The 27952-nt window shown below is 38.9% G+C and overlaps 1 protein-coding gene across 5 annotated transcripts in view; it reads left to right on the top strand.

The window, feature by feature from the left end:
* LOC131682572 (semaphorin-1A) overlaps window positions 1–27952 on the top strand; it is a 531458-nt gene that overhangs the window by 375233 nt on the left and 128273 nt on the right. For all 5 annotated transcript variants that reach the window (XM_058964157.1, XM_058964152.1, XM_058964153.1 and 2 more), the window contains exon 4: window positions 27081–27189. In XM_058964157.1, coding sequence (XP_058820140.1) covers window positions 27081–27189 — 109 coding nt within the window. The remainder of the gene's footprint in view (window positions 1–27080; window positions 27190–27952) is intronic.

Here is a 27952-nt window from a genome sequence, read left to right as displayed (position 1 = left end):
ATGATGCTGAACTGCACCGACGAACTTTCGTGCAAACAGAAACAGCCAACAACTTGACTCCTTTCAGAGGAAAAATTGCGATCCGTGCTACAATCGCGCTGTACGATTCTATTTGAACGCAGCAACAAGATGAGCCAGAACATCGATTCATATTCGGGAAACATCTCTTTCATCCATGTGTGCTATCGGCCGGAAGCAGCAACTTGGAAATTCATCTCAAAAACGAGAAAAAAATCCGTCGAATCTGTAAGCATCTGTTCGTCTGCAGACAGAAAGAACTACGACGTGTACGAGCGAGTGTAGAGTTCAAGAAGAGAGCACATATAAAAAGCTGCTCGTAATGCACTTATATTGCATCATTTTCTTTATGCGCCCTATTTATTCGCTTAATGGCATGTCGTCCTGTGTGTACGCTGCAATATCGTATTCTATCGCCGCCGCACTACGAGACTGCTCCCCCACCCCAGGAACGCTTTCATGCATGTGCAAGTGCATAGTAAAGTGAGGAAAATTTATTGCGGTTCTCAATTTTATTTCGCTGCACTCTGTGTGTGTGTGTGGGAACTGTAGAGCAAGACAAGCAGGAAGTCTAGAAAAGCTCTCGTGCACGTCCTTGAGCAGGAAGGAACCAAAATTTTGCCAACCCACCGATTCAACATTTGAACACGAAACCTGTTGCAGTATAATTTTGGATGGAAAAGGTTTCTTGCGCCGTGATATAGAGGTGTCAGGTTGGTGAATGATTTTTAGTGGGTGTAAGGCGAGTGAGATTTGCACCGTGTTGACAACGATTTTCATCGTCAGTTTCGCGCGGGATTTAAATAGGGTAAAGAGCTTATTTTGGCATCGTTAGAGAGGGTGCCGTACTATTTCATTAATGACGCGGCTAGCAATTGATGAAATGTGTATAAATTGGCATCAACATCTTTGATTTATTCTTAAGAACCAATATAACGAAGGGTGAATCGTAGGAGCGGATCCAGAAAAGAAATTTCGGGAGAGGCCCGAAAATAAACATTGTACAATATATTATGCGTCAAAACCTCATTTAATTAAAATTTGTTTTGGTGATCAAATTTGGTTTGAAATGTTTTAAGTTTGAAACTAATATGAAATTCAAAATTTCTCAACAAGCTGAAAATTTTCGGAGGGGGTCCGGACCCCCAGGACCCGCCCCCTGGGTTTTACAGAAGTTTAGTATATGTATTTATTTCAGCTTACATAGGTCGATTGAGCTTTAGAACGAGTTTGAGTAAAATTCTCGAAATTCGCGATTGACACCTTTCATCAAAGCCTGTACTACCGTTTTCCACTTCCTCGTCGGTTTCTTTTCGTCCTTCGCCTGCATCATGGCCTAGTAGGTTTCGATCGGACGGAGTTCAGGACAGTTTGATTGGTCATTCATTCACAAAATCCACCAAATTAAGCACATACCACTCCGGCATGACACCAAATCAGTCCGAAACAGCAGCTCAAAAACGGGAAAAGCCCAACTTTTTTAAGTTCTGCGTGTTGGACTCTTACGTGTACGTGTGCATGGCATCATTTCAAAATACTCATGCTGGGCCAGAATTAGCAAGACAAGAGCTTTAACATTTTCTGAAAGCATTTAATATGTTAAGAAAATAATGTTTCAATTGGCGGTGGGTCTGCAAGGGAACAAGGAATTTACATCGACGTACGAGCACCAAATGATAGCTTAAGCTTCCAAGACGGAGGGAACAAGAGAGAAACACAGTTTTCTTAAGCAGTACAGATCAGTTCATTCTTTGGTTATTCCAATGGCAAACCCAAGGCTCCGGTTGGCTTTCGCTATGATGTGAATCTCTGAACGTCCATTTAGAATCCAGCTGTACACGAAGGACCCTGACAACTGTCACTCTTTGAAGTAGAGTCCCTAAGATAGATAACACCACAAAATTGGGTTTTTTTTCTGCGCGTTAACGAAATTACTGAGCATTTGGATACACTGATAGTCAACCGATTTCGAGTACACCAGTTACAAAATTCATCTAGTTGTCGCTGTAGTTTAATACAATCCAATTCAGATCGCACAATGAGAAACAGTTTAAGATCATCTGCATAGATAAGTTTGCATCCTGGTGGAAGGACATTACAAACGTCATTAAAGAACAAGGAGCACAGCAAGGGTCCAAGATTGCTTCCCTGGGGTACACCTGATAAATTTATGAAGTTATATGATTAGATATTTCCTAGTTTAACAGACGGACAACAAGGTATGACTTGAGCCACTTAGTGAAGTTGGTACATTCTGGTAGTACATTCTGTGCAGGGAACGTGAATTCATTTCAACGGAGGCACTATCTGTATGTCTAGTTTTAGGGGAACTTAAACATTCCTGGCTTTTACCTGTAGGAACAGTCGTGGGTCTTCATAATTTTAATTACGGGTACCCAAATGAATGACAGCTATGGAGCCGAAAGTATATTCTCCAATGGTAGACTAGAACCGAAAATGACATTGAGGAGGTGCTGTATCAAAGGTAGCTTCAGGAGGACATATACCCTCGTTGGCTTTACCTGGAGTAACAGAAAGTAATCTGTTCAAAGATCCTGGTATGCTGTTTAACTGTAATTGCTAATCGTCTCGAATAACTCGCTGACGATTTCTTTCCGCAAGTTTCCTATATACAGCGCACTCCAAACTATTGACTGCATGTTGTGTCTCCAGATTCAGTTTCCGGTCCCTATTTATCTGAATTCAATTAGCACAACATAGTAATTCTGATGCACAATCTCCTGCGGATTTAAAGCATACTTGAGAATATTTGCACTCAGTACTCTTATGCCGTTGAGTACCTTTATGAGTTTTACCTCTGTTAAATTCACTGCTTCATTTGGTTCTTCCAGGATATTTTTAGGGACACTTTCTGAAAACTGATCCGCAACACCCACAATCTTCAATTTTGGTTTTGCTGGTTTCGGAACTGCGATATCAAAATTCTTCCCAAGCTTCTCTCTCACCACTGCTACAACTGATTCTACTGCCTCCGCACTTTTCCTACCCAAACAGTTGCGACGGCTCAAGTCCATCAAGAGAGCTGCCCTGCGGAGATTTACCAAGTATCGCACAATACTACTCAGAAACTATTTCGTCAGTCTCAACTACGCTTATAAACGAGCCAGTCAACACTCTTTCTTTCAATAGCAGCAAAATATTCAGAGTAATCTTAAGTCGCATCCTAAACGTTTCTGAAAATACGTGAACGAGCAGCGCAAGAAATCTGGACTGCCGTCGTCTATGACTTTCAATGGGAACACAGCTACCACTTCGCGAGACATATGTGCACTTTTTCGGAAAAATTCGCGAATGTACTCACAGATGAGGCAATAACTATTGAGCAAATCGAACTCGCTGCTAGCAGAGCTCCACTTGTAGGCTAAGCTATCGATGTCGATGCAACGATCAGAGCTTCCTCTCGGCTTAAGTCATTTTTCAATCCGGGACCCGACGCGTTCCCATCAGTTATCCTGAAAAGGCACATTGAAGCTTTGATTACTCAGCTTCTTCATATCTTTCGAGCATATATTGCTATTATTTTCCCATCTTGCTGGAAATACGCGAACATGTTTCCAGTTCACAAGAAAGGTAATAAGCGAGACGTCAATAATTACCGTGGAATAACTTCATTGAGTGCAGTTTCGAAGTTGTTTGAGCTGGTGATTATGGAACCTCTTCAGGCTCATTGTAAGCAGTACCTAAGTGACGATCAACACGGCTTCACGTCCGGACGGTCAACAGCGTCTAACCTGCTGTGTTTAACATCCTACATAACAGAGAGTACGGAGCATCGTGCTCAAACTGATGTTGTTTACACCGACTTATCTGCCGCTTTCGATAAAATAAATCACAATATCGCGATCGCAAAAATGGAGAGATATGGAATAAATGGTAGTGTTTTGCAGTTGTTTCGATCTTACCTTACAGGTCGAGAGATAGGGGTTGTCATAGGAGATTTTCAGGTCCCCACCTTCATTTCTACGTCAGAAATAGCTCAAGGAAGTCACTTGGGACCGTCGATGTTTTTGCTATATTTCAATGATGTACTAGTTCTGAAGAGTCCACGACTGTCCTTCGCAGATGACCTCAAGATATTCCGCCTAATTCGTTAAATTGAAGATTGCAGATTTCTCCAACAACAGCTTGATGTCTTTTCTTATTGGTGTAACACGAACCGCATGTGCGTGGACCCGAAGAAGTGTTCGGTAATATTGTTTTCACGGAAAAAGGATTCGATTCATTTTAACTACCATGTACTAGAAACAGACATTGATCGCATCAGCCACGTTAAAGATCTGGGAGTGATTCTGGATTCTCAACTCACGTTTAAACAACACGTCTCCCATGCAGTTGGTAAAGCATCTCGAGCACTGGGATGCATCTTCAGAATAACCAAAAATTTTACGGATATCTATTGTCTCAAATCGCTCTACTGTTCATTATCGCAATCAATTCTAGAATATTGCTCTGATGTTTGGAGTCCAAACTACAATAATGGCGTTGAGAGAATAGAATCCGTTCAGCGTCGCTTTTTACGTTTCGCGCTTCGTAGGTTACCGTGGAGAAATCCTTCTCGACTACCTCGCTATGAAAACCGGTGTCAGCTAATTCAACTAGAGCCCCTACATGTTCGAAGGAATACTGCAAGAGCTTTGTTCATCGCTGACACTCTGCAAGGTCGTATAGATGCCCTAGCTATTTTGGAACAAATCAACATAAAAGTCGCACCTCGAACACTACGCAACAACATTATGTTCAGATTACCATTCTGACGCACTAACTATAGTCTGGTCTACAACGAATTTTTAACCAGGCAGCTTCAGCATTCGATTTCAACGTTTCTCGACAAGCTCAGCGTATACGTTTTCCAGACTATTTAATCAATTAGCTAACATCACTTGACCTTTTTATTCTTTGTTTTGCCTTTCTCAATAGAAAAGTATTGCAATTGCTCTGAAAACCGACTTTTTAACGGAGGCCCGGAGGGCCGAGTGACATATACCATTCGATTCAGTTCGTCGAGTTCGGCAAATATCTGTGTGTATGTGTGTGTGTATGTATGTATGTGTGTGTATGTGCGTCTGTGTGTGTATGTGACCAAAAATGTCACTCATTTTTCTCAGAGATGGCTGAACCGATTTTGACAAACTTAGTCTCAAATGAAAGGTGCAAAGTTCCTATAGGCTGCTATTGAATTTCAAATGAATCCGACTTCCGGTTCCGGAATTAAAGGGTGATGAGTACGAACACACAGAAAATGTCGATTTTAATAAATTCTGCAATGAATGTATAAAGGTGAAAATTTTTCCAAAATATGACCACAACTGCTTCGATTTGTAGTATTAGGTCACTAACAACCATTCAAAGTCTATTTGGCCACATTGGCCACCATCATCGGTTCCGGAAGCCCCGGCGGAAGTATCTAAATTCAGAATAACAGTCACATCGGTTTCTCGGAGATGGCTAGACCGATTCAACTAAACTTGGTCTGAAATGAATGGTATTGCGTCCCCGTAAATGGCTATTTAATTTCATCCCGATCTGATTTCCGGTTCCGGAGTTACAGGTTGTGGCGTGCGATCACATAACAAATTGTGATTCAAACCGATACTCCGATGAAAGCAAAAAAGGTAAAAAAAATTTCAGTTCAATATTACCGTGGCTGTTTTTTCTTTTTCAAAATTTTAGAACTCGAATAATGATTTATTTTCCTGTATATAGTTGTCATGTGATGTATAATAATAAAATGTAATATATGCATTTAACAGCTTTTAACCCTTTCATGCCCAACTTTTTTCTAGTGCATGTAGGGTTTCAAAACTATGTTTCCTTGAAAACGGTGGGGTCAAGAAACACGAAAAGCCTATTTTCATAAAGATAGGTGCTTCCATGGCAGTGCTGGTCAATTTTTACCTTCTAATGCTCAATACAATTCTCCTAGAATAATAGTCCAATAACGTGGAAAACGTAGCCAACGACAGTCTAAATTGATAAGTTTTATCAGTTTTCAATAATATTGCACCATAAAGAAGATATATGAAAAAATCATTTTCTGTCGTCAATGTAAACTGTCTTTGGCAGCACTGCTCCATCGGAATCCAATCAGACTAATTGCAATAACTTCAGTTCTAGAGCTAATCCTTGTAACTTTTATTACTCAAATTAAAGGCAATAATCACATTAATGAGCCTTACTTGTTTTTGTGAGTAAATCTCGCCTCAATCAAAAGTTATAGCTGTTTAAAAACGTTGTTGTCCACAAACAACATGGGCATGAATGGGTTAATGAATATAAATAACGCGCACATTCTCGTGATTCATGATTGAGAAAGGCACAATTGCACTGCTAGGTGGATTAAAATAGGTTTTTAATTATTGTATGACTATTGTTTTGTGTACTTGATTGTTAGAAATTAGATCGGTATTAAGGCCAACATCATTGGGGCTTTGATATGCCTGTTGATGTATTATTAAACAAATAAACAAATAAACAAATCTAGTTGAATGCAGTTTCACGATTTTGGTGCTTTAACGAGCGGTGATAGCTATCGACAAGCCGTGTTGTGAGATCGTGATTTTTGCGGTAATATGATAGGCCACTTAACTTCAAATGGTGCGGTAGGCGCAGCCCCAATTCTGCCGTTCATCGTGATCACGCCGTCATCATCCAAGAATGGAGATTGCTTGTATAGCAGACTATGCTTTTCAATCCTCTTCTGGTCTTTTTTTCTGGATAAATTTTGTTAAATTGTGAAACGTTAGAAAACTGCGCTTGCTGCCATAGCGAATTCTTCGCCTGCAGCAGCTCGCCACTAGTTAGTGGTCCGTGTCTCTCTCGTGTCGACGAACATGTGAAGCTCTAATCCACTGCCTGTGCTATTGCTCCCTCCAAAGAAACAGCGGAAATATCTACTTCACTACAACAAACGTGCCTAATCCTTCCACAAATTTTGCAAACCTTCTATAATCTTCTCGTACCCGTCTGTGCCAGATCTCCAAATGTGCTGCATGAGAATCTTGCCATGTATGACGAAGTGAGCAATAAATCCATTTGGATCAAACAGCGACATGACTAATCACAGTACCTGTCGCTTTGTGGGTGTATCACCTCCCGCCAACAGCTTCATCTAATTATCCCGCAGAGAAGCAGCAAAGGAAAAAGATCCATTGTTGGTGTCCAAACCATTCCAAGCACTCTTTCCACAGATGCAGTTTTGTCCAAGTACAATGATTTTACCCGTAGATTCTGATTTTCGTCTAGCCGATGCAACATCTCAGATGAATTAAACGAGTTCTTGATATTGAATCCCCCAAGCGAATGTACGTACCTCACTTCGTTTACCAGCTGAACTGCTTCGTCCACCGTATCTACGCTATCTAGGTAGTCGTCAACGTAGTGAGTATTTGCTGTGGCTGCTCTCGGAAACTGTGCTGCGCAGTTCTGGGCGTTATTGTTTTTGACGTATTGGGCTGAACAAGGTGAGCACGTCGCTCCGAATGTAGCCACGTCCATTACGAATATTTACGGAGCCTGATCTGGATGCTCTCCATAAACGAATCTTTGTGGCTGCTTGCCCCGTTTGACAATCCGGACTTGGTGGAACATTTCTCCGATGTCCCCGTACACTGCGACTGCCCGCTGACGGAACCGGGAACAGTGATGTCAGCATATCTGGCCCTTTCAGAAGTATATCGTTGAATGAAACACCATTCACGCGTGCGGCAGCATCCCAAATTAGTCGAGTCTTCTCTGACTTCTTTGGGTTCTTTACGATTCCGAGTGGCAAGTACCAAGCGCGATATGGATTTGTCAACTGGAGTTCCTCTTCAGTGATTCGGTGGGCATATCCCGTACGCTCATAGTATGCAATCTGTGTATTTATATGTTCTCGAAGCCCTAGTTCTTTGGCGAGCTTTTTTCCAGCGATGGCCATTGGACAGAACTTCTACAAAAGTCCAGTTTCGAAACTGACATTTACCCTTCGCGCTGTTTTTTCAAGGTAATCGTGGGTTGGTTTGTCTTTTTCCGACTCAAGTGGAGTAGCTACGGCTGCACTTTTGCTGTCCTTTCGTTTCCCGAACAAACACCAGCTTAGTCGTGTCTTCCTTCGCACACCTTCAGCGATGTCAGAAGCTGTACATGCTCTATCCGGATAATCATCCAGAATTTGTGGATGTCGACAGATTTTCTGGAGTTCGCTGTAGTTTCTGCGGCGTGCGCACATTGTTCAGCTTGAACTGACTCTTTAAACCGGTACCGGAGATGGCAACGGAGATTCGCTGCGAACCATTGTCCTCTTGTGAAATGTTTCCGGACCACGAAAGGAAGAGCGGACTTTCAGGATCAGCGATGTTTAACTCCGCAGCAAGTTCCGCTTCCAGCAGGGTGGACTCATATACATCGTCCAGGAATGCAAGCGTGTACAACTATTTTCTATTCCCTTCCAGTGTCACAGGAATAGAAACAAGAAAAAGCAAGTAATTTGCTGTATAGTGATACTGACACGCGAAGCTCTCGTTGGGTTTCGACAGGATATCATTTGATTCCGGTGGGGCACGCGGGTGTAGCAATGGATGATGGCAGAACCGGAAACCATCTACCTCTCTTTGCCCGATCGACACGGCCATTTCCGATGAGGAACTAGGCACGTCCTGCACAAACCTTTCGCTTGGACTGCTTTCAATTTCCCGTCAACGCTTTGAGCTGTATGTACACGGCTTTCCTTTCGAATTCGGTAATTGTGTTTAATTCGGTGTGCTAACTATCACTGTCGCTGATGTTCCAATTCTGGTTTGAGAGTGAACGTACAAATTTTGTTTTTCTCTTACCTCCTTGGTCAACTTACTCTGCTGCGTTGGATTATCTCCGGAAATTGTCACGTCCGTTGCTGTACTCACCATATCTGCCATAAATTCTCTGAATGACGCCAAATTGACGTCAGAATTTTCTCGCTTGTACCAAGTCCATTGCATTTTCATTTGTGGCGGATGCTTCTCCTCCAGTTTTTGTACCAGTTTTGCATTACTTAGATGCTCTAACAAATTAGCCACACCCATATGGTCGACCATATTTCGCACTGCCATCCCGTATGTAATGATCGACTGTAGATTCTCTACTTTAGGTAAAGGAACACTCCTAAGTTTCAGCAGTAATTAATGAATCAGGATATCCGGCCGACCATACAGCATACGCAATATTTCCATCACATGCGGCGATTGTGACAACAGCAGACGGCTTTTCACTGCATCCAGTGCACACTCTTTCAGACTACGCTGAAGTCTAGCCAGATTCTCTGCGTCAGTAGTCCAACGAAAATGTAGGAACGTCACGTGCCATTACCTGTTTGCCGCGATTTGCACACCAGAGGGTGTATACTGATACAAATCACTAGGTTTTATGGGCATAAATTGCGGAGTTGTTGGTGGCGCTGGCGCAGGCGCTGTTTGGTTCAGCCCACCAGGGGCTGCAAGCTGGTTTGATGCAGTAAATTAGTGCCAAGAAATGCTGTTGGCTTTCGCTGATTGAAATGCCGGACTCTGATGGCCAATACCTTGTAGGCCTGATTCTGACAGTAGTGTTGTTGCGCCAGGTTCTGTTGGGTGTGATACACGAGAAAGGGTTAATTCCGCCGTTGATATGGAACCCACATGGAGTGTCCACGGAATACCGAAACTCGCTGCTTGTTTATTTGGATTCAGAATCTGTCCCGGGAATAGCTGAATTACTGCGCACTCATCAACTTCGTCGGAATGGCGTAAACAATAGTGTACCCTCCACATTGTGTGTTGGACGAGTTAGAGGCTGCGTTAATTGGCATACTTATCCGAGGGATCAATGGAAAAGGGTTTACTGAAGTAGTACCTATCGTTGCCTGTGCCGTCGACATTAAATTCGGAACGTTAATATTTGTCGGAACCTCTTGTTGAACGGAATGTTAGTATTAGACTGCTGCTGACGTAGAAGGAACTGCTGCTGTCATCACTTTGGATGTTGCAGCGAAAGGAGGATGCACGTCACCCCGTGTTTTTTTAGATGACAAGCTAACATCATTCTGCTCTACATCAAGCCACGAGTGGACATTCTCTTGGTTAGCTATTTTACTCATTCCATATTTAGCTTCATTATCCATGTTAAATTTTTTGTGGGAGCAACCTTGCATCTTCCTCCGCTCTCTTTTTTGAACTTCTTCTTGCTTCCTGCGGAGCTCATCTTCTTCTTCGCGATTCCGCTTCAGCAAAGCTTGTTGCTCCTCAAGCATCTTCAAAGCTAATTCTGCTCTTCGATCATTGCTGCTTGAGGCCCTCACCTTAAGTTTCGATTGGCGCTTGTCAAGTCGTCGTTGAAGCATTGCTCACACCTCCTGCTCTGGTTGGGATTCGTAGCCTCCCTGGTGAGACCCTTCCATCAGGAAAATAATAAGGTAACATTGCAAGTCGAAATTTACGAATAACGTAACCCACGTTATTGTTATCATTCATTGAGAAATTGTCACCCGAAAGTGACATTTTATGACCAATTTCGATAGATTCTGAAATCGGAGTTCATCACAGTTATCAGCAGAGAAGGTTTCCTCGCAGTGGCTTCACGAACAATGCATGGCATTTTGAATATTTATTCACGTTGCTTTCAGATAAAAAATCAAACTCGTTACTAAAAGCAATTGAACAGCGAAATCTAATGTGAGTTTATACCAATCAATCGTATCCATAGACACTCGTTTAGCGCTTCATTGCGCAAGAAAGCATTGTCACCTGAGTCGGATACGTGCGGCTTTTTCTACTCAGTTTAGCTCCCAAAATAAGACAATTTAATTATTTCACTTTACAGTATACGCAACGCCTAGCTCGTCCTACTGGTCGTGGAAAAGAACTGCTGAAGAATCTCCATAAGGATAGTCTATTTGCACAGCAACAAACAGAAAAAAGCAAAATTGTAATGTAAATTCACCCTCAAATAGAAACAAGTTAATGAAGAAAAGGCCAGTAATAGGAGCAAAAAAATTTAATTCATCAGCAAAGTTTCACTTTAATGCGATTTTTGTTTTAATGGAGATATAAATAAGAAAAATTAATTAGCGGAGCATGGGGCTACGAGTAACGAGCGGGAAGTTTTCTTCTAGCCGCGATACGAAGAAGAGAACGGGTCGAATGAAAGGGACAAATAACTCGTGGCGAAAGTTTTGTGAAGGTAATATCAACTCACTGCAAGCTACAATCAGATATCTAAGAAGCCTTCAGTTTCAAAGCTAGAAATTGAGTAGCTGTGGGTTAGGGCGATGAAGACATAGAACTTTAAGGGTAGCTTGTTTTTTTATGTTCTCTGATGTAACATTAATGTTGTGGAATTGTTCGCTATACAAGAAACTCAGCCAATTTTTTTTTTATTTCTTGCCCGCAACATTTAATCGGTTTCTATATTTCGTTTGGAAATAACTATGCATGCTGGAAATGGAAAAAAATCCAATCCAAACCAAAACGTATTACTTTGGGTGCGACCAAGTTATCATTTTCCCCTACCTTTTCGGAATTATTTCCTTTGTAAACAAACAAAAAACCCTCCTATTCACTGATTCGTCTATCCAAGCCCGCGACAACAATTTGTTCGAAGCGCAAACAACGACGCTTCCAGCAGACATCACGAAACAGGAACCAACTTACGAGCGCAGTCTAGTGGAAGGATACACACATTTCCAGACACAAACAGTGACGGGCTGCCTTTGCTCCCACCGAAAACTGGTTCCGGAATACGGGTACTTACCGCACACAATCGTACCAAAACGGGAAAGGCTGCAAAGTGTAACAACATTGAGCGGATTTTGGAGCAGGTTCTAAAGGGTGTGGGGCGTCCATCGTTGGCAACTAGTTTTCTGCTGAGCAAACACACAACTGATACATGCTCGGTTAGTTCCGAGTGGGTGAAATCGCTTGCAAGGAGGTGTGGTTTAGGAAGCTGGAAGATCGGTTTAGCCATTACTGTGCCATTAGTGATAAAGCTTTTGTTTTCGCAGCTAGCAGGAAACACATTCACCAGTAGCGAATGCAGGACTGTGTAGATTTTCCACTCGGAATTGGATTATTATTTTTGACGATGTGAGCAACTGATATCGTTTCGCAAATTTACGAAACAAATCTGCATTTGCCGCAATAATACTATACAATAATACTATAACACTGCGGGTGGATACTGCTACGAAAAAGTATTACAAATTCGAAATAAATATGGTCTTTTGCACCACAAACGGTAAAACGTGTTTTTCAACTCGAGAATAATATGGTTAAAAGTGTCAGGTTTTTATGTTACCAGAACGGGACCGTGAACAAAAATTATGTAATTCGAAACAATCTCCAATCCCGCAACGCTTAACTAGAGTTTTTCGGAGGCATTTTAGCTTAATCTGAGTTCTATGTTTTCCTGTTTTGGATAGGTTTTGATGTGAACTCGGTCACTGTGTTAACATCGTAGTTCACGTTCCATTCACAATTTATTTTTATAGAACATGAAGGAAACTTAGCAATTCCAGAGGAAATCTGACGCATAAAGTAGTCAAAATTGAGAAATTCTTTTTTTGATGAAATATGTATGAATGATTTGATTTTTCCCAACGACTCTCCCAACTCTCTCGACGTACGACTAACTTTTGAACGAGTGTATGAAATTTTTTGCAAATATTTTTCAAGAAGTTGCAACGTGGAATCCATTGGATGCCATGAAGTCAAGTCTAAGAAAAATATTACTGGTTAAATTAGGGCACCCTACAACAGTTTCTGAGTGATACTTCAGAGGACATCCATCCAAAAACACGTAAAACCATATCGAGCGACATATCAAGCTTAATAGTTTTTCATACATTCATATATTTATGTTGCAAAATTACTCAACACCATCTTTGTTACCTTCAACAAATCCACTTGATATGGCTCATGCATGCGTTCGTACAAATAATGATATTACCACATGACTTGTATCCGAAATCAAAACTCACGATATTAGTGTTGTCGCGGTCAACAGATAGCAGTCTGAAATATTTGCTTCCAGATTATTTTAAAAGAGTTTTGTCTCACTATGGCACAAATCCCGATCAGAAACACAGAAATATTTCAAAACTATATCTCGTATTGCTACTTGTTATAAATTTCTGTTATTTTAACTACTAACGAGACCTAATTTATAACACAATAGGTTACAAAAATTGTGTTCTGTTATAATCCTGTTATTTCATTCTGATCGGGATAGGTTTACACACTTATTATTGGCAGTGCACGACCTGGTAGGATTGTTGTGTTAGGTCTAACTCTCTACTCCGACAGTATTTCACATCAGTTGACTAATTAGCTCACGCGAAACGTGCTCAAAACTTTGTTATCTGATCGACTGTTTGTGATTGTTTACGCTGTTTTTCTGTGCTCTTATATTTGTGTTTATATCATTGTTAATATTGGTGTATTCCTGTGAAGCTTTTCAGCATTGCTATCTTACCACCGTATCCTTGCCGATTTGCAGTATTTCCGCATACCACCCCGTCACTCCGCCAACTCGCAGAAATTAATTCTAATTAATAATCCTCGACATTTTGCACGAAATGCTGTGGACTAAACGACAAATTATTTGCAGCTATTCTTAACTAATCTAACCTATTTTGACTATGTACCCGATCAGAAGAGCATAACAAAACAATAACACTATTATAACTAAGGTGGATATTTATAACAGTTGGAGTTATACTCAGATAACGGAATTGAAAGTGAATTGCTGACAGTTTTATAACACTGTAATAGATGATTATATCTAATACAGTTTCTATCTAATATTTTAGAAAAAAAATATGTCTCATTTAGTTATAACTTTGACAAAATCATATCAAATTTTGTTACAATTTTGTTATCATTAGCCAGTGTTTTGTTTTATTTTTTGTTATTTTAACAACTAACCAGCCGGATTTATAACAGGTTCTAATTCAAAATATTTTTGAAATGAATAAGTTGTTATTAATCAGTTCTGTTCTTCTGATCGGGTAATACCTGCCAAAATATCATAGACAAAGCACTGATAGTGTGTTAATGCAAAAATCGGTGATAATTATATGATGATCATGGGCTAAACCATATGTTGGCAACCCAGCCTCATTGAGTTCCCTCAATCACCCATCGGCGACAAGGTTCTATAAAAGTCGTGACAGCACACCACCTTGAAAATATCCACAGACTCTCAGTTTTCTTGTCTCTTTCAGTCATAACTATGAGCACTGATGTCGATTACTAAAGATTATTTTTCCCACAAATTCGCTCGGAGGATCGATGGGCATTTCTATAAGCTATGCCGGTCGACTTAAATGCTTCCGATCCATCTCTGCATCTGCGATTCCAAACTTTAACATAACTTTTTGAGTCTATAAAGACCGGTATTCCACCCAAGGGTTTCTTTAGAAGCACGCATAACTTGAAGCGGGCCAGCCTCTTCGGATGAGTGAATCCCAGTTCGTAGATTTGGGATAACGACATGTGACGATATCTGGCTAAACATTTTAATAATAAGACGATGTACTTCTGTATGATCAGATAACGACGGCTCGAGTTCGCTGGGTGCGAGCCAGTTTGCCAACTCATGCGTATTATCGTCAGAACAGAAGGTTAAATCTGACAACTCTTCCCTGCCAGATCGTGCCAATGCTGAATGATTTTGTAAATTGCGTATGCAGAATTCTGCTGCTTGAATATTCCATCAATTCAGTGCCTCTTAAATTGATATCTGATGCCCCAAATCATGTAATGGGCATTTTCATCACTGCCTATTATGAGTGGAAGGCCATTTCTTCTCATTTTCTCTCGGAAGTTGTACATGAATTTTTTATCATAATTCTAGCTATAAAGTGATTATTCAAAATTAATATCAGCAATAGTTTTTTTAAGAGTTTGACTGCTTATCGCAAGTTTTTGCAAAACTGACTTATTTTGAATAGAAAATTTAAAAGCTAGTGCGATCGAGGGCATTCGAAACTGTCGTTATTGTTATGACATTGGAACAATCATATATAGACTTATTCGGGCTCGTCCCACAGTACGTGTATCCGAGATATTCATCATTCAGAGGCAGAAAAAGAAAATAATTATGCACATCCGCCTTTAAAATCCACCAGCGTCAATTTGAGAGCAGACATAACTGCTGGAATATGCTAAAAGTACTGTCTTAAGTGATTAAAAAGTTCTTCGGCATCTGTTGTTGAAGGCCCCTCGGAAAATCAAAGCTGATCTTAACATCTCGGGTTATAATTTGACGTAAAAACTGGATTCTAACCGCTCTGCTGTGAGGCGAATCCATTTCAGAGAAGGCTACATGTTACCGTGTAAGATAAGAACCCAACCGGAACCTCGAACAACAAACAGTGTTCAGAACCTGAAACTTCATGGATGCGTCTTGATAGATGATGAAACCTATGCGAGAGCCGATTTTAAATAATTCCCGCAGTTCAATTTCTACTATGCTTCTGCTCGCGGTCTTGGAATATTCAAATTTATTTCTGCGAAAAAGTTCGCGTTAAAAACATATGATTTGGCAAGATATCTGTTCCTGTGGTAGGAAAACCAGGGTTTTTGTTATCGATAAGACCATACATTTGGAAGCATACAAAAGAGAGTTGCTCAGAACTGGGTTATTCATTAGGTTCAGGTACGTTTTGGGCAGATTTAGCCAACTGCCATTACAGCAACGACGTGGTGTAATGGTATAATGGCATTGATGTTCAGGTCATCCCCAAATTGCAAAAACTACCACATTGTTTCTAGGCGACAATAAAACGGAAACTGAAAATGCAGAAGGCGGCCACCAGCGGCACTGGTCGGATGAAGAATTTTTGGAATCAGCTAGCCAAGAGCGTAACTGAAGAGGGTGTGCTCCGACAAATAAGCAACAGCGACAAGATTTTTTTTCGAAATAACGACGAATAGTTTCATTCAGTCATTTTAATGATATAATATAGTATTATCATTTGACATTGTCCTATTTCATAATAATCTATTATTTAATCGTCTATGGTAAACTCCGAAAAAATGACTGTGTAAATAACCACCATTTAAATCGCACGATTGGCGACAAAAAATTAAAACTCATAAATCCATGCAGTAAGAAGTGAAATCCATATAAAAATCCATCTACATTAGTTCATTATCCAATCAATTTCGCCATAATCGATTTTCTCATACTGGCACAATAAATGAAAACATTTCTTAATTTCATTCCGTTCATTGCTTATCTAATTAAACATAAACAAAACACACACTGCCCACAAACGGAATCCGAGCTGGCCTCTTGTCGGGAGCTGCATGCGAGTGGATAAATTGCAGCTTGAAACCGCAGCACCTTTCTACCGGCCAATACGCTTCTGACAGTGCCTCCAGTAGCGCGCCTTTTCAACCCTATGCAGCCTTGCCTTTCTCCGCCGACACGGTGGTGCCCGAACGAAATGGATCCGCACGGAAGCGGCATCCACTCGGACTAGTGGCCGGGTTGTTTTCGCATTTGAGATAAGACCAGAGCATCCGATCATCGATTACGATATATGAGCGGCTGGATGCTGGCCGGTGAAGGTCGGAGCGGTTCCAGCCAGTTGGACACTGGCTCTGGGTATAGATTTCGAACGGACTTGGTGGTAACCGACAACAGCACATAAATCTAACCACACATCGGCCTGCAACTTCCATTCCCCATCAATTCGCTTCAGTAAACATTATTACGTAATAGAGTGGATTATACGTGGAAATGGAGAAAACAGTCAGTTTACCGGACAGGAATCCTGCTCCGGACCCCTCACGGAAGGCTACGTACAGCCATCAAAGCCTGGGAAATATGTTACAAGTTTGGATTTGGCTGGAGTAGTCCGTTGTTGTTATGCACACAGAACAGAGTAGAACCAACCGTTCATGGTACCAATTGGACACCAGGAGCAAATTAATCGATAGAAAACACCACATCAGAATATGGTCAGCAGCTATTCTGCAGGGATTTTAGCCTCCCTTGTAGAGTATGGACGTGAGTTAATTGGGAATCGATATAAGAATAACATGGTCTGGCTGCTAGGAGACGTTATTAAAATACACATTTAGAATTTCGATGCGTCCATGCGTGTTTGTGTGAACATGAATAATACAGTAGAAATCACGATAAACTTCCAAATTTTCTTACACTCGATATCATCTTTCGTTTCAACTAATTCAAGCATGCTAATTCGCCATTGTTCATATACAGCAGCTTTTCCTAGAAGGACGCACACGCAATGTCATGTCAGATAGCAATAACGACAGACTTTGATAAGAGCAGACGACACCATGGATACATTTCGCATAAACCCAACAAGCCACCGACGCTGGTGAGTGCGAGCTGGTCACAATGTATTATAGAGGAGTCTGTAGACTTTTCGGATGAATGATTATCTTATTTTAATTTGAAATTGCAGACCAAAACTGCAAGTGAAAGCTAATGGAAGTACCTCAATAGCAACGAATTTTTTTTTTTCAGAAAAGAACTTACACTGCACCAAGCCAACAGAAATTTTTCCTGTTTTGAATGAGTCTTCATTAGATAAAGTTATTGAATTCAACTTCATTTACTGATTCATAGTATGATATGGGCATCATAAGTGAAATTTGAAGACTAAAATATGAATAATGTTATCTGCCCTGGTTTCCAGTACTCATTCCCATAATGTGTATCTGCTTATTCGTCGCTACTTCCGCCAACCCTGTCTGCCAAAAGTGCCAAATTTTCCTAAGACAATAGTATCATATCGGTTGACGCCCCGGGGGTTTGCCTTTTGTGTGTATGGATTCAAGTGTTTTTTTCTGACATAGACAAACGCACTACCGAAGCTCTGCGGCAACCTAATATGTAGCTCATGGATCTAGAGACTTCTAATACTTTTGGATTCAGCATGACGGATACCCAATTTGCTATTCTGAGTCGAATTATTTAAAAAAAGTGTTATTGTTGCGGATTATTGGTATCATTTTGTAGCTTTAATTGTTGGAATAGAAGAGGATATTGTCATCATTCATACCCATCGTTCATATAAGTATTTAAGTCATCGGATGATCGCCAGGCGGTAGCACCCGCTATAAATAAAGGTTTGAGCCGCTGTATTCGCAGATTGACGTTCTCCTTGCGTCAAAGAAAATGCGACATACCATCGTAAAAGTGTTCCATAGGCTGCTTTGAAGCCGTAGACAGACAAACATTTCAATCGCAGACCATGGTCGTTACAACAAGACTCTCACAAAGTGCTAACCAACCAACGTTCCGAACTTCATTTCGATCGCACAATGGCTCTCATACTCACCAGACGCGAATCCAATACATTATTCTCTCTGGGCCATTTTGGTGAGCAAGTACGCCAGCCTCGAGACGCTGAAGAAAGCCATTGTCCGAGAGTGGGCCAAAATACCGGTAGTCACATTCGGGTAGCTTGCGATTCGTGTTCGACCATCGCAAGGCTATAAACAAGTTAAAGGTGGTCTTATCGAACAGAAGTGATTTGATTCTGAATTTTTGATTATTTTCACACATTTTGTACATTGAAATAAAAAGAAATAATATGTATTCCAAACCGAGTTAAAGACCTTTTAAATAGGTCACATTTGGAGTTCCGGACCCTGTAGTTCCAGTAATGTGAAATACATTCTCCACTGTGTTTATGTTGCATTACATTTGGTTTGTAGATGCTGTAGGCGATAATGTGTTTTTGGGGGTTAAAAAAACTTACTTTCAAAAAACAGTTTTATTGAAAAAACTTTCACTATGTTCTCTAAGGACTTCTGAAGTATTTTTTTACAATTGATTGCTTATTTTCTGGCGCACCACCAATTTATCCCATACATACCGCCAACTGACCCCAGGGCAGGGGTAACTTGGCGGGATTTCAGTGCACTTTCAAAGTAAATAATAATGAAATAAATGTTTTTTCGGTTAAGATTAATTTGGAAATTGTTAACTTCGTAGGTATAGTATCGTCTAAAAAGTTTTATAGCATAATATAGCGCAACTTTCAACAAAATAATTCGGGCAATTTGACTCACCCGTAAAAATTGGTCAAAACATCTTTGTCTGTCAGAAAATTGAAGGCCATTAAATGAGCATTTGCGCCAGATATAGATTTTTAATAAGATATACCTTATTAAAAACCTATATACAAACTAACGGACTTTACACCACAACATATAGCATCATTAGTCTATTTATCTAGATATTTAAACGAGCGATATGGATCTAAGTATTGGTTACTTCTGTTTGTTCTTTAAAGTTTCAGGCGCTAACTTTCATGAACGCATGAATTTGTATTGATGTCAATGAAGTTACTCCTACTTAACTACTACACAAGGTTGCCAATGGAAAATATTTTTATCTTGTTGGATAAAAAAATGTTTCTAGAAATGGGAGTACCCCCTTAAGAAAAGTGAAGATGCTAGCTGATTTATAAGCGTAATCAAGCTTTACAAAACTTACCTAATTTTTCTTAATAACGAAAACATCAACAAGAGCTAAAATACTTTTGTTCACCATTTTTCAGTTTGGGACCACGATGCGGTGTCTCATCCGCACATGTGGCATCTCTCCCGCAATGAAATATTTTTTTGAAATCTTCGGGAACAGTTGATGAATTTTTTTTTCATGAAAGAAACCATTTCAATGTATTTTAGATACTTGTCGTAATTAATGAAAATGATTTAATAAAATATTGAATGGTATACTTTGATGCAGGTTTAATTTAAGAAATGTGCGTCATCTCTCCCTAAATTACCCTATACAATTCAATCAATCACAAAAACACATCTTGAAATACATTTTTTTCTGGTCTATACAACGCACAGTGAGGCCGGGCCGGACAAAACCCTTAAAATTTGTTATCGATTTTCATACCTTTTATATTTTTACATTTCTTACAAAAGAAATGTATAGGATTCGCTCAAACTTTGACAACTTTTTCCGAGGCCCGGAGGGCCGAGTCTCATATACCAATCGACTCAGCTCGACAAATTGAGACAATGTCCGTATGTGTGTGTGTGTGTGTGTGTGTGTGTGTGTGTGTGTGCATGTGTGTATGTATGTATGTACAAAATGTCATGTAATTATCTCAGCGATGGCTGAACCGATCTTAATGAAATTAGTTTCAAATGAAAGGCCTAATATTGCCATTTGACACTATTATTTTTGATTTTCGATATGTTGTTTACTTTCTGAGATATGGGCGATTTTGTCAAAACACAGCAGGTTTTTTGCAAATAGCTTTCGAACAATACAAGATTGTCCCACAAAATGCACCTAAATAGAAAGCTTGTAAAATACCTTTCTAACAAGCTATAGATTGTCTAAATCCGTGCACGAGCGGTGGAGATATTAGACATTTTGTATTTTTAGTCCTCGCTTACCAATTTCCACTAATTAAAAATAAGATTGTTTCATGCAGAGCATTGCTTTACTGGTGTTTTAGGGGCAAAACTAAATCGATTTTGAATATCGGGGTATGAAAACACATCTACGTGATTCAAGGAATTCGATGTTGAGAACATTTTGTGAATTACCTTTATAATAAATGAACTATTTCTCAAAAATCAATATATAAGTTCACTTCAAAGACAAAATAATGTGTTAATAAAGAAACAGTGAGTTCTAGTATTTATTCCTTGGATTAGGCATTGCGTTCAATCATGAGGTAAATGTTGGATGGTATATCAATACACAGATCAACAAGTAATTCACCTAGTAGTGAGATAAAAGATTTCTAATATAATTATACTTGTGGCGTCACCGAAAGCAACTGTATGTTTGATGCCCAAAAATCTAGTGAAAATTTAGCTCTTTTGCAAGATTTAGGTTATACTGGTTATGGCGCAAAAATTACTACTTACATTATTTATGATAAAAATGTAAGAATCAATATATCATAATAATATACCTATAAAAATAATCTCACTGCATTAACCATCATTTGCCATTCCTCACCCCCCATCTCTCTCTCTCTCTCTCTCTCTCTCTCTCTTTCTCTCATTCTCTCTCTGTCTCTCTTCTATCGCATCTATCTAGCTATTTCTGTATGCATTTCTAAGTTGTGTGATAAGATCTTCTGCCAATCTGAAATATTTATTAATTGTAATTGCGAAGGTTTGAGAAAACAAAACTATTTTTTGTCTGCTGCTACATCAACTCAACTTTAATTCAATTGTATTCAAAGCCTGTATCTACACTATAATTAAGGAAATTCATGGCTATATCAGAAAAATATTTGGCTTAACTGGGTAATATGAAAGTTTGACGATGGATATTTTCAAAAGAGACATTCCACGTGCGATATTTAAACTATTCGTATCTCTATTGAATTTTGAATGAAATATATGCTCAAAGACTGAAAGCTGAAGCCAGCAGGATTGGAATTGCCATCAACGTTTCGAAGACAAAATACATGAGAGGAAGAGGTTCTAGAGACGACAATGTGAACCTCCCACCCGAGTTCGGATTGACGGTGACGAAATCGAGATGGTCGACGAATTCATGTATTTGGGTTCACTGGCAACCGACGACAATGATAACAGCAGAGAAATTCAGAGACGGATCTTAGTGGGAAATCGTGCCTACTTTGGACTCTAGAGGACACTCCGGTCGAACAAAATTCGCCGCGGCACGAAGTTGATTATCTTCAAGACGCTGATTAGATCGGTGGTCCTCTACGGCCACGAGACCTGGACTTTCGAACGAAAGGTGTTGCGTACCATCTATGGTGGCGTGCAGATGGAAGACGGAACGTTGCGCAGGCGAATGAACCATGAGTTGTATCAGGTGCACATTCGTTGTATTGGTACGAACTTTCATGAGAAATAACGGATCAAAGACCAAAAATATCCACAAATTAGATCCAGGAAAAGAAGTCTCCCAAAGTACCTACTCTCGATGGGGGATGCAACTACAATGTGTCTTCTAACTTATCGTCGTCCATATTTGGATATACTAAGTAGTTTGAACCATTTCTTTTTCACAATATTGGTCTGTATAGGACTCATTTATCCATATTTCCTGCACGAGAATTCCGAACGAAACAATACAAATACGGCTTTTATGCAATCGACATAGCTTAGACATTTCACACTATTTACTTCAAATAAAAACTTTGAAATATCTACCTGTCTCATTCACGAATCGCATTCTCCCTCTGTCGTTCTCTGTTCAAGGGGCTTGAAAGCACATGTGACCTTGTCTCACTTTACTATATTCAATTGCGCGTTAAAATACTGGACCAGTAAATTATGTTCTGCACATAAATTTTTTTTCGGGAATATGTGACCAAAAAGTAAACTTCGAATTCGTCAAGTAAAGAAGCATGAAAACAAAAAGAATAAAACCAAAAAAAGATGGAAGCCCTAGAAAGTCCATTGCATATTTATTAGCCCTTTCTCAGAAGATGGGATTTTCAAAAACATTTCAAAACTTTCTGATGCAATGGTTTTCAAATTCGTACAATCCGGTTTATTCATTTTCTTTATTCAAAAATGTTTTTGGCTTGAAATATATGACCATTTCATTTTAATTAATTATTTTATTCCGCATTTATTCGTTTTGTTCATCTGCGTTCATTTTACTTATTTTATTCGTTTCATTCTTTGGAATCACTCTGATCAGTGTATTCTTTTTGTGCATTTTACTCATATCATTCATTGTTTTCATTGTATGTATTTTATTATTATTTTCCAGTTTATTCATTTTGTTTAGTTTCTCCATTTTAATAATTTGGCTACTTTTTCAGTTTTAATCATTTCATCCAAATAATTTATTTGATTCAATTTATTTCTTTATATTAATTTATAACCTTTTACTGTTGTTCAATTTTTCATTTTAATCAATGCATTTAATTCTACTCATTTTCTTCTTTTTATTCATTTTATCACTTCAGCTCATTTTGTTTATTTGATTCGTTTGTTTTATTTATGCATTTCATTTATTTTTTACTTTATTCATTTTGTTCATCCATTCTTTTTATTCATTTGATCCATTTCATTAATTTGATTCATTGTATTCACTGGATGAATTAAATCAATTTGATTCATTTAATTCATTTGATTCGTTTAATTAATTTGATTCATGCGATTCATGTGATTCATGTGATTCATTTGATTCATATGATTCATTTGATTTATTTGATTCATTTGATTGATTTGATTCATTTCATTCATTTGATTCATTTGGTTGATTTGATTCATTTGATTTATTTGATTCATTTGATTTGATTTGATTCATTTGATTCATTTGATTGATTTGATTTATTTGATTGATTTGATCCATTTAATTCATTTGATTCATCTGATTCATTTGATTCATTTGATTCATTTGATTCATTTGATTTATCTGATTCATTTTATTTACATCTTTAATTTTATGCATTTCATGTTCAGTCATTCGTTTTATTTCATTCAATTTGTTAGTATGAGTCAATTTATTCTATTAATCTTATAACTATTTCTAAATATAATCTTAATTTTTATGCAATAAAGGTAACCGATTTAAGGTAAACGCGTGAGTGTGTGAAGTGTTCTTGTGTACCCGTTTTTTAAGTTATTGGCCAGTGATGCAAAATTTATTTTCATGTGCAAACTTCCTATTGAATCTATCACAATTGACAAACAAATTCAAAACCTCCCTCAATAATTGACCTTCAAATTGACAAGAGTTTCATGCAAAAACGCTCACGCCTCTATTTCAGAGCTTACACAAATAGTGCAAAGTATGCTCGGGATATTTTTGCGCGAAAAACCAAGTCAGTTCCCGTAAGGTGAGACATTAATATCATCATTGAATTTGAAAATCAATGGAAAAGTATTGAGTGGCTTTGCTGCAGTATGCATCGTATGAGCAACTTTGACTAGAACATAGTATGTCATGATTTGAGATCATTATCAAAATCAGGAAAAAAACCTGTCATCTTTTAATTGCTTTGGCGATAAATATAAATAAATAAATAAACCAATAAATCAAGAATTTAAGGCATTCTATCAAACACCTTAAGATATGCTATTTTTTATAGACTATTCTAAACGCATACGTTCATAAATTAGTACATCAGGATTATCTCTTAAAGAGCTATGAAGGGATGATTTTTTACGATGATATTCAGATTGGACTGAAGATCTACAAACAAATGTATAAAATTACATCATTTTTTATTCATCAAATTTCGATAAATTGGAACCACCCTTGCTAAATCGTTACTACGGACTACCCTAGAAACTCAAAATGTTTTAGTTCACTTACGAAGTATCTGTTTTGAAAAGTTAATATAATTCACTTTCGCGAAATTTAAAAAAAAAACTTTTAAAGCCACCCTAGGCTATCTAATTTTCATTTTAGCGTCCTAATTAAATCAAAATCGAGTTCAGCGCACCAAAATTATCCTTAAATGATATTTTTAGTCATTTTAAACTACTTTAGAGGTTTTGTCCAGTTTTTGTATGAAGTGGATCCACTGTGCAACGTTCAAATAATGAATAATCCACCCTGCTTCCTGATATCCATTTTTAGACTAAGACACTCTTCGTTAGAGTTACAAGAAAAAAATGACCCCCGAGGTTCCACCCCTCAATCGATTCCAAATCCCACTAGAAGTGCCTTCAAATTTAAATCAGATCTGACGAATATAGCTATCGCAATTTGTATGGAGAATATCCACTAGATCGCATTTTCACCACTAGGTGACACTGAAAGATAATTCAATGGTCAACAATTATTTCGAAGACTGCAAGTCAATCCGATTTAGAAGAAGTTATTCAGCTTTTAACGAAGTGATGACTTTATAAAAGGTTTAGCCGACTAGTATATTTGAACGAATTATAGTGTATAATACAAGTAATGTTATGGATAGAAAATTTTAGCTCCACATGTTGCCGCAGAGAGGACACCAATAATAGGGTTTCAAGGTAGAGAGATAATATGGACATGTTTAGACGAATTTCCGTAAAATATTTGGTCTATATCTCATCATGTTTTACCGCCGGCACTTAGCGGAAGGCAAAGAATTCTTCACATTTCCATTCGATCATGTCCATATGAGCCTGCCTAGTCCTAGTTTTCCGTTCTAAGTTTATAACTGATTCGCTCTAGAATACCTATCCGTCTTTCAATTTCATTGCTTTCGTTTCTCTTAGTCTCAAATTTGCCGAAAATAACCAACAAAATCGATACAGTCTACAACTTTGTAGAAGATACTTAATTTCTATCTCTCTCCGTTGAAAAGTTAGTATGGGCGCCCTCAATGCGATGACATGTAGAACTAAAATTTTCTAAGAACTTTGGCGTTTCTCACGGTAAAGAGGGATAAGTATGTCTTTACCAGGAGACATGTTGGTAGACTTGAGTGATTCGTAGTTATGTTGCCTAAGCTCGACCCCTGCCAGCAGAAGACAAAATATTAGCCTGTAAGATTTCAAGCCACAAGTTTCTAATGACCCTGCCACTTCTAGTTTTTCGATCTGTATATTCCACATTCTACCAAGTCGGTTAAAGCATCGATTGCTTCCTGTAACAAAGGAGCTGATGTTATCACAAAAATCTTGAGAAAGTTTTCAAATTGTGTCTGATGCAGTATCAGCCACGGACCCTTGATTTTCGAAGCTCAATTTACATTTCTGGTTGTGGGCGTAAGAAATCTTTTATTATGAGTATTCACTTGTTCAAGAGCGCATCCAACGTAACTTTTCCACTCAAAGAACTCAAAGAAATCCAACTCCAGGTGGAGTTGGATTAACTCCGGCCGTTGTTAGATTAAAGCTATCTGCAGACGAGGCAAAAGGACACGCGCCCCCATTCCAAATTCCAAATGGATTTTGTTCTAATTCTTCCATTGCTATTGCTATTGCCGCATTGCAATAGCTAGAACAAAATCCATAGTGAATATTTTTTGTGGCGTGTTTCCTGTTGCCTCGTTGCGGACAGCTTAACAGCGAGGTCCTGTATTGAGGTGTAGAAAATTAACAAATGTTGTGCTCCACCGGTGGGGGGGGGGGGGCAAAGTTTTGGTTTTACAAAGTTTCACAACGTGTATCCATTAAAAATATGGCGAAGTGCACAATCAAGTACTTATGACCGTTGGTAATAAACAATATAAAAAAACATTAATCGAAACTGATGTGAAATTGAATCTAATTTAAACCCCCGAAATATTCAAACTAAGGAGAATCAACCAGCTTCTGCATCCACCCCTGACTCAGGAGAATGATTTTTACTTCTTCAAAAAATGTATCTCATTTAAATATCATAAAATAATCAACTATAGTTGATAGCTGATCTCATAAATCACTTGTCACATGTGCGAGCCCCATCTAAGAAGAAGTGTCAGTTGGATCGTAACACTTCCGCTACGATTACGACGAGAATCAGTTGTCAAATCTGTCGAATGGAATGTACCTGCTATCAAGAATTGGATACGACATCAATTTAAAGTTTTATATATTCCCTAAATTCTCCCAAAAGCACTTATATTAAAACAAAGAAGTTTAATGCATTAAATATTTTTATTAAAATGTTTAATTAGCATATGTTTAATTTTTGCTCCATACTAAATTAATTTGGTAAGGTGGAGGGGGATTTTATCCCGAAATCTACCCCATAGTTATGCTTACGATCATCATATTTCAAAAAATAAAATAAAAATCCCAGAAAGGACTTTTATACCATCGAACGACCGAAACCGTGATGAAAATAGCAACCAATAAATCAATCCAAACTCAACGTAGAGCGCCCATATGTCTGACTAATAGGGTATTTTTCCACACGCCAGCCAAACTTTTGCCGTGCATCGTTGCATCACATAATGGTATACCGGAACTGCATTTTTGCACTCGCTTCAACACGCGGTGATATCAGGAAGAACAATCTGGAAGCTGTTATCTGCATGATTTCCAGGAGGAATGCGGTGCTTTGTTCGCCATTGTATGCAGCCTCTAATAAGGTTGCTCGTTTGTGAGCAGCAATAAATGTACATCGTTATTGATTTTGTCTCGTCGTTAAATGACGCCTTTTTTCTCTACATTTTCCAGGAACATCGTATACAACCTGAGTATATACGATCTGAGTGAACAGACGCGGCTGGTTTGGTACTCATCGGAGGATGACATCAAAATGTGCGTGATGAAAGGCAAAGACGAGGTAAGTCAACAATATAATTATTATGTAGGTGTTGTGCAATCATTCCCTATACTTTTCAAAGTTCCTGCGGGGAAGTAGCAAACAAATCACGCAGGTTAAACTTGGATGCCGTCTCATTGCGGTGTTGTTCACATTACAATTTCTAATGCATACATACTTCCTTGTGAGGGCGCACAGCCTGCTTGGAAGGTCGACACCGTACCACCATCAATAGCGGCAAATGTGTCCTAATCACCCACAAACACTGACCTTTCCACCCTTGGCCCTTTGCTCCGGGCGGCGAACCTAACGTAATCTTGGTTGTTAGGCCAAATGGAGGTATCCATTATGCAAATATGGCTGATAAATATGTAGGATTATTGTAACGACGCAATCGTCAACGGCCGGTCAGCGAGCGACGGTCTGAGACAGAACCGCGTCCGTACTCCTGGTGTCAGTCTGGATACTATACATCAGAGGCCTACGATTCCTGAAGCTCCCGTCGGTAAATGATGTTTAATCACGTAAAGTGCACATTATGATTAGTACAAACTGAAAGCCTGCTGGCGGCCGGAGGGCAGGTGCTGGTTTGCGTTAACTACCACTTTGAAAACCTTATACTTATTTGCTGTGATCATGAGCAACGTATGAAGGTTGCTTTGAAGGGAATTGGTAACGTTTATGTCGTGCTTTGGAATTATAAATTCAGGGGCCGTAAAGGTTTTTATGTCGGAAAAAAGCTTTCATCGTAATCGGCCTGATCCACGTGTCTTAACACAGTTGA

The sequence above is a fragment of the Topomyia yanbarensis genome, chromosome 2 (genome assembly GCF_030247195.1).
Source record: "Topomyia yanbarensis strain Yona2022 chromosome 2, ASM3024719v1, whole genome shotgun sequence".
NCBI lineage: Eukaryota > Metazoa > Arthropoda > Insecta > Diptera > Culicidae > Topomyia > Topomyia yanbarensis.
This window is presented reverse-complemented; position numbering and strand designations above follow the sequence as displayed.